The sequence below is a fragment of the Astyanax mexicanus genome, chromosome 2 (assembly GCF_023375975.1).
Source record: "Astyanax mexicanus isolate ESR-SI-001 chromosome 2, AstMex3_surface, whole genome shotgun sequence".
NCBI classification, from domain to species: domain Eukaryota; kingdom Metazoa; phylum Chordata; class Actinopteri; order Characiformes; family Acestrorhamphidae; genus Astyanax; species Astyanax mexicanus.
The window spans coordinates 32,106,898-32,115,508 of record NC_064409.1 but is presented as its reverse complement, the minus strand read 5'-3'; the positions used below and the strand labels follow the sequence as shown (position 1 = coordinate 32,115,508).

The 8,611-nt window shown below is 39.1% G+C and overlaps 1 protein-coding gene across 1 annotated transcript; it reads left to right on the top strand.

Moving 5' to 3' along the window:
• Nucleotides 1-3,945: 3,945 nt before the first annotated feature.
• On the top strand, nt 3,946-6,597 carry LOC111193006 (tetraspanin-7-like). The gene has a single exon (XM_022671557.2). It carries the CDS (start codon nt 4,272-4,274, stop codon nt 5,403-5,405), a length of 1,134 nt encoding a protein of 377 aa, XP_022527278.2. The 5' UTR covers nt 3,946-4,271; the 3' UTR covers nt 5,406-6,597.
• The last annotated feature ends 2,014 nt before the right edge of the window (nt 6,598-8,611 follow it).

Below are 8,611 nucleotides of genomic sequence, written 5' to 3'. Positions count from 1 at the left end.
GTGGTTTCCTTGACGTCATACATCGAACGTGGCCGCGTTGTGACACATAGCAGCACGGCACGGTCAACAACGGTTACCATAGTGACCCCAGTGGTGGAATACTCGCAACTGCCTCAGTTCAGGCTGAGCTGGGTATAGTTCAGACTACATGATGCCCCTCTGGTAGAAAAGAACATTTAATTAACAATAGTTTTTGGTTGCATTAAATCAAAAAAAGTTGATGACAGAAAAACATCGTTTATTAAACATTTATACTCTACTAAAGTATTATTTTCACTTCACTACTGTACTAAAATGCTGTATCTGTATCTATCAGTATGTGTTATTCTATGAAGGCAAGTTGATGAGCTGGCTTTTCCTAGATGTCAGGAGTTTGCTTTCTTTTAGGGAACAGATGTGTTGTTATTTGAGCTCTGTCTCTCACACATTTCTCTTTCTCTCTCTCTCTCTCTCTCTCTCTCTCTCTCTCTCTCATTTATTCTTTATCCTCCTCAGAGGCCACAGCCTGATTTGTTCCGTTCTCAGTTCAGTAGTTGAGCTCAGCAGGGACCGTGCAGGCCGGCAGGGGAACTGCTGTGTGGTCTGTGAATCACTGAATCACCCGCAAATCTGGTGGCGGAGACTCTGTGCTTGCTCAGTCATGAGTTTTTATTTTATGTTCAAAAGAAGAAGTTTTGGCTTGCAGATATCAAGAGTTCACTGCAAGAATAATGAAATCAATGATTTCATTATGAAAATTTTAAGTCACCACCTGAATATTTCATGCAGAATTATTTGGATTAAGAAAGAGGAAGCACATATTATTTGCAACAGCTTTATTGTTTTTACAACAAACATGAGATGATATATAACTTTAAAGACTGATGTCAGAATATAGAGAGGCTACATACAGAAAAACAAAGTACAGAACACATGTAAATAAACTAAAGGAAAACAGTACATTGCACATGTAAATAAATAAAAAAACAGCACAGATTACATGAAATGGGGTTTACTTGTGTAGTGCTTGTGTAGTTGTAGTAGAAGAATGAACCCTGGGGAATACAAAAGCAGGATGAGAATAAGAAAATTGAGACATTGCATTTAATGCATGAATACAATTAAACATTTTGGGAACATTACCAACATTTTATTATTATTTTTTTTTTCTGGGAGAAAATATCCTGTTTAAGAAAATGAAGACAAGAAAGATGAGTGTATTAAAGTTGTTATATTTTGTATTCATTATTTACTTATTATATATTTTTATAAAACAAACAATAACACATTCTTATAGATCGTTTAAAGGTCGTAATGAGCTAATGCTACAGCGGAGTAAACTGACCTCCCAGTGACGCTGCAGAGATTAGCAGGTAACTATTTTTGGCGCAACACCAGAGAACTCCAGCTGTAAGTTAGGAGCATTTTACACACAGCTGAGCCAACTAATGAACTAACTGCCCGTACTGAGGAGAGCTTTATTGATCCTCTGCGAAGAAGCATAATAATTCAAAACACGATCTGACCAGAGTTCGCTGTTGTTATGCAGAATCCAGTCCTGGGTCATTTCCAGCCGCTGTGCTGTGACGTCAGATAAGCATTAGCTTAAAGTTATCTTCTTTTTATAATGTGTGATAATAGCCTGCTTCAACTGTAACATTAATTTCTGTCCAAACCAATTAGAACCTAAACCTATGTCCAAATAACCAAAGTGTTTTACCCTACAAACAAAACCATGGTTTATTTTGACCCAGATTGAGAACTGAGACCAGATTTTTTGGCCTGACCAAATTTTAATATTTTGGTCAGAACTGTCGTCTTAGGTATGTTTCACACCTGCTTTTTGATTAAGACAAAAATAAAGACCAAACTGCTACAAGTACTACAAATGTTTCAAGGGCATATAGCCTTGCTTCCAGCACAAAGTTAAATGTATTTGTGTGGTGGCCTGGGAAGAGCCGCGAGTGCTAACCAGGTGCTAGGCTAAAAGATTACCCCTCAACAGTCTCTTCAGCAAACTAACAATAAACCATGCACATTAAAAGAGAGCCCCTAGAGAGGACAACAATACTCTCCAGGTCATAATGACATAATTAACATAATTTTTGATACATGGTTAAAAGATAGGCTAGGTAAACAATGCTATGCTGCAGTGAGAAGTGGTGCTGTGAATCAGCAAAAAAAATCCTCAAGCCTACCAAAAGATTAAATTCAAATTGTAAATAAATTTGTATAACTGAATCAGAGCATTTCGACCCTAAACAAAGTCACTTTCTTAAATGTGATCTTTTTAAAATACAGTAGGTCTCTCTGAGTTGCAGTTCTTCTGCCCTCATGTCCTACATTAACCAATAAAAGAAAACGGACAGAAGAAGGAGTGAATCAGGAAAAGCCCCCCGTCTGATGTCAACCCGTAAACTAGGATTCGTGATTGCCCACTGCAGAGTGGTAGAAAAAGCATCACAGAACTGTAAGCCGATTAGAGGCAAGTTGTTTGCATTTAATGAATATTCATGAGTAAGAGCTGAAATCCACTGCAAAATAAATAATAATAATAATAATAAAGAAATGAGACGTTTAATATTAATGAAAGTGTGGTAGTAATATGTAGCTAGTAATATGTGATAAACACTAAATTTTAAAAAACAGTATGGAAAATACAAATAAAAAAAATGTTTCTTACAATGAATTGCATTAGACAGTATGAACCCAAGATATTTAATGTATTTGTCTGGTCAATCTCACTTCATTTGTTAATATCACATACTGCTGTATGTGGCCTGCAACACATTCCAAAAATTTGGGACAGTGAGACATTTACTTTGTAATGTTGCCAATTTCATTATTCACCTAAAGAAATTTTTTGCTCATCTTTACTCATCAAATATTTTCTACTTTTCTACCAGTAGATACTTGTACAGATACTAAATAAAATTACAGATTACCCTGTGGAATAGGTAGTAGGGTGATTGGATGACTCGTTTTGTTTATTTCTTCTATGGGGGAAAAGGACCCCAAGACAATCAGCTAGGCCTTATGTGCCAGTGTTGGTTTATTACCAACTCACTCACACACTCAAAAAGTTAGATCAACTTTTTACGATGATTGATGATTACTAAAGATGTCCTAGAAAAAAGTTTTATTCAGAGCAGAACCTCAGCAGCTTAAAACCTGTGAATAGGTCATAATAATGCAAAACTCCCCACTGCTTGACCACTGTTGCCAATTTATTAAGATTTTTAGCAGCATTGTTACCGTATTGCAGCCAGTCCAAATTAATGTTCTCATTATATGCACATTATACTATGTTATTGTGCTGCACAATGTGTCTAAGTGATTTTTGCATGATTCTTCAGCCCAGGTTGAAATTAAATAGTAAAAGCTTTGGTTTATGTTGGCATAGAACGTTGATTATTTCACAGAATATCACAAAATATATAACAACAAATATAAAATTCACTCTATAATTTCAATGTTTAGAAGTGTGCCCTTGTTTATTTCATTCTCTGCAACTCCACACAAGGAAACTATTTAGAAAATAACAGGCAAGAAAGTGGTCACAGGTGTTTTCTTTGCTGTGTTTTGTGATTACAATTCCACAACCCACATGCAGTAAATCGCTTAACAGATGTCAGAGATATCCATTCCCAAATGCCATTAAGTTGGATGCTTGGCTTTAACTGATATTGATCTATTTGTCACATGCTGTGAGCATTGTGTGCACTTGGTCTGCTGCAAGGGTGCGGTGTATAATATATGATACAGTAATAAGTACAGAATGAGATGTAGGGACGTTATATTTTTAGCGGTCTATTAAAATCACAAATTGCACAGATCTGCCATCTGCAGTCCTGAACAGTGTATCCTGTGCCAGCAGAGGGAGTTTCAGATGTTTTTTTATGGTAATCTAGATATATATCTACTATGCCGACACCCTCCCCCCCACCCTGCGTATATCCTGTGCTGAAGAGATGTAGTGAGCCAACTACTGCACTGGACACAACATTTGCTGCAGTAGCACACAGCATTTGCAGTCAAGCGAGTGGAATAAATGTCGGGAATAAACATCTAAATACGGCGAAGCGTGAAGTGTAGCTGTGGATGAAGATAAGCCTGCCATGTGTCGCCTCACTGTGGACAATTTATGGTGAGGAGAGAGTGTGTGTGTGTGTGTGTACGTGCTGGGAGGGAGCACGGCCAAGGGTTGATGGCTAGCTATAAAAAATAGCATGGAGGGGGGGATGCAAGGAAAGGCTGAGAAACAAAGGAAGTGGACGAAAAGGGAGGAGTAAATGAGAGATAGAGAGTGGGCGGCGGATAAAAGCAGAGCCGGCACCATGAGCTGTGCACTTGCGAAAGCATCTTACGACTCTTTGCCTGCCCGGCTAAGCCCCCATCGCGCAAAAGATCAGCACGTTTCGCGAAGACTTTCATCTCCACGGGGCTTGGGAGCCCCTGCTTCACCTGTTTTGGCTCGTCGACTCTCGGCTTTGCCAGGGTCCTACCTGCTCCCTGCTTTCCAGGAGGCCAACAACCTTCGGCAGCATCAGCAGCGTCAGCATCTCTCCTTGTCGCTGGGTTCCGAAGCCTCGCTGGCGCCCCCTGTGCATCAGGCGGGAGCTGGCCCACCATGCTGCCGGGCGGTGGGTGTGGTGCCTCTCCTTCGCCTGGCACTGCTCATCTTCAGCTGCTTATTTTGGGCAGCAGGGTTGGCCATCTTTACTTTGGGCATCTGGGCACAGGCCTCTCTGGCTGACTACATGCTCCTCTCTTCTAATCGCTATCCCAATGCCCCACGAATACTGCTTGCCACGGGAGCTGCTGTCACAACCTGGGGTTTCCTGGGGTGCCTGGGTGTGGCGGCCAACCTGCCCAGTGTTCTTCGTGCCTATGGCTTCTTTCAGCTGGCCACATTAATGGGGGGATTGGCTGCTGGCCTGTCAGGGCTCTTCTACAGGGAAGACATTGCTGGAGGTTTCCGGAGCGGCCTGCAGAAGGCGGTGCTTGCTTATGGAGAAGATGATGGCGTTGCAAATGCTCTGGATGGCCTTCAGAGGGCGCTAAAGTGTTGTGGGGCAGAGGGCTGGCGTGACTGGCTCTCTTCTGATTGGGCAACTCAGGATGCCCTTTCATCAGCAGTTGATTTGGGCAACAACACATATTCTGTTTCGGTGCCAGACAGCTGCTGCATACGGCGCAAGGGCTGCCAGAACAGACCCCTGCCAGAAGGGGGCAGTGGATCCATCGAAGCTGTGGGCATTCACGTGCACGGTTGCTTCAGAAAAGTCTTCAGTCTTGTCAACGATAATGTCTTTCACATCGCCGCATCTGTGCTGGGGCTTGCCTTTACCCAAGTGGCAGGTATTGCATTAGCATGTCTGCTTGCTAACCGACTGTCTTCTCAACCTCGTAGACAGGTTCGCTAAAATATTCCCGAAAAGACCAGTCTCAAATAATTATTTTTTTTTCAGTATTCATGTTGAAGGATTTTTTTGTTAAGATTTACCACAGATAATATGGAATAAAACAAGAGACTTATGCTCTGTCTAAGAAATGTACAAATATACAACATGGACTACAGATGCTTTAGAGGCACAGAAACAAAGGATTCTGAAACTTGGAAACTCATCTGTGGCAGGGGTTCACAATGTACAAAAAACAGTTCTGTAGATCTGCAGATTTATGGCTATAGTGGATATTTCTCGAAAGGGAGGAACAATAATGACTGAATCACGACTGTATTGCATATGTGGAATACTTTGCTAAATTGTGTTGCATTTTTGGTAACCATGCATATCGGTAATTCTGCTTCATTGCATTTGTGTACTAATGTGTGAAATGGTTGTTGCATGATTTCTTGTTTTTTGTAATATTATTTTGAGGAAGTGTAGATGTCATGTTCAAAGTTGAATTAGAAAAGTATATTGCTTTTGAAAATAATCTCACAAAATACAATGTGTGTAAACAATTGGGGTCAATAAGGACATTGCACACAAAACTTGCACACAAGAATTTGATGTTTATGCTTTAGCACTGGTCTCTGCATATAAAAAATTACATATTTGCATAAGTTCACATGTCCCATATTAATGTATTCACAGTTTGGTATGAAGAGCAGGATACTACTGAAAGACATGGGGAGGTGTTTTAGGTAGAGTTTTAGACTACACTTCTAATCTCCTGTACTTTTTAGGTACTCTCATGTTGAAATCAGTTTTTTAAGGCTCCTTTGTCCTATAGATTACTGACGGTTCCTGTTTTACAGTAGTTAAATGCATGATTTCATGTCTCTGTTGTGCAGACATATTACAGAATGAAACCGTAGTTCATTTAGTTTAACATGAAATGGTTATGAACAAATCACCCAAGCCCTTTTAAAGACAAAAATTGTTTGCCAAATAGTTCTTCTGATGGATTATAAAAAAATATGGACTGATCACTTAGTCAGAATGCCTGCAATATCAAGCAAGCTTTTTGGACAAATGCTGTTCCAGCTTTAATGTGGAAGTATTTTGCTTTTGGCAGTTTGTAAGCCATGAATGTTAGTGGTCATGTTAACTAAGAAATAAAATGGGCTAAACTCATAACATTCAGCTAGTAAATTGTAATTAAATATTATATGCCATTATAGTGTTGTTTTTTAATGTTCACTTGTCATGTGAATCACAACACATCGTGCTGATGCACCACTGACTTACATGAGTCAATATTATCAGTGTCCTTGATGTTGTTACTCTGGGTTTAACACACTCGTAACTGCTCTGCATGACAACTGTCATGAGAACTGCGTAACGCTGTGTAAATGTAAGTCATATTTGTGTAAAATGCTGTAATATTACTCTGTAATGTCACTTCACATGGGTATTTTACTTTATGTGTCTCTCTGCTTGAAGAAATGCTAATTTAAAGCACAGTTTGTGTGGAGTGGGGAAAACGTGAATTACGCTCCTCACTTGGAGACGAAGCCCAAGAAGAAATCATTCTTACATACTGCTGCTTTAAAGAATGCTATACTTAAAGTATCACTAGCTAAGTTTAGTTCTAAAGTTTTTGTCCTTGATAAATCTGTTGCCCTTTTATAACAATACAATCAGTAGCACTTTTCTGGGTGAACATTTACCACTTCAGATGGTAGATTGCCTAAAAAGCCCCATTTGCATTTTAAAGCCATTAAACACAAATCACTCTATTTCCTGATCAGGTATTTCCATTAAACATGCAAACAGGTCTTAAATTGTCAGTCCCTGGGATAGTCAATACTCTCATTTTTTTATGACCCCACACAAAACACAACACAGATTTATTGCTTGTCAAACAGTTCTCTACCTGTAATCACCTGGGTGATTAGATTTTTCAGTAGCTGAGAGCATCCATGAAATTTATTTATAACGTACAAGAGCACAAAAATGCAGAGCACAGTCCCTCTCTCTCTCTCTCTCTTATTTACTCACTCACTGACAAATACACCGTTTGTATCCCTGATAGTTCATTCTGTTGACATATCTGTTACACCAGCAAAACACTGTTATGACTAATTAAACCAACCAAAAGCTCAAACCCCGGAACCAATTTTATTTCTTGATAAAACACACACACAGGAAACAGTGTTCTTATGATTGTACTTAAACATTTTGTTTAAAGTGATGCTGAAATTAAATACTATTACTTAAATTCAATTATAAAATACACTTACAAAAGAAACTTCTCTTAATGACGGACTTCAGGTATTTTGCAGTCCACCAGTTAATAACACAGTCATTTACATGCACCTGTGCAGCTTGATTTTATCACCATAGAAAGAAAATGTTAATATAATGGGATCCTCTGTTGCAAACTCACCACCATCACAAATGCCACCTGACCTTCTGGTGAAGGGAATTAAAACCCACCAGCTTTGTGCTCTGGAGCAGCAACATGTGCTTGTGATGTTAAGTGTGGACGCAGTGCTGTCCATATTTCACAATATTTCTATAGTTAAATGGGTGTTCAGGTGTGATATTTTTAGTATTAATTAAAAAATAGACTCATATATCCTATCTGACATAATGCTCCATACAAAGTCTAAAAAAGACAGCAGCCCTTTCACTGCCCCGATAGAAAGACAGATACAAACTAGACCAGCACCAGACCAGCATAAACCTGTTTACACTATTTCACTTAAGTACGTAACTACGTAAGATATGGCTTGGACCTGTTTTGCTGGGACAGGATGGCTTTCCATAAATTTGAAAACAATTAATTCAGAATTTTAACAGGAAATCCTGAAGAAAAATGTCAGAACATCTGTCTGTAGCTAAATCTTAATAGATCTGACCCTAAGCACACAAGATGCTTTACCAAACACTATTAAATGAATGTTTTGAAATGGTCAAGTCCTGCGCTTAATCCACCAGAAATTAAGGGTTAGGGTGGGCTAAAATTCCTACAAACCGGTGTTCAGGACTTAATTAACAGTTACTGAATACAGTTGAAATTCTTGCTTTTGAAAAGGGTCACACTAGATATTAAACAAAAGTTTACAAGGGTTTACTGTTCACAGATACAGTTAGGCCCATAAATATTTGGACACAATCTTCATGATTTGGGCTCTTCATCCCACCACACTAGATTTTGTAGTCTGTAGTCTTTCAGG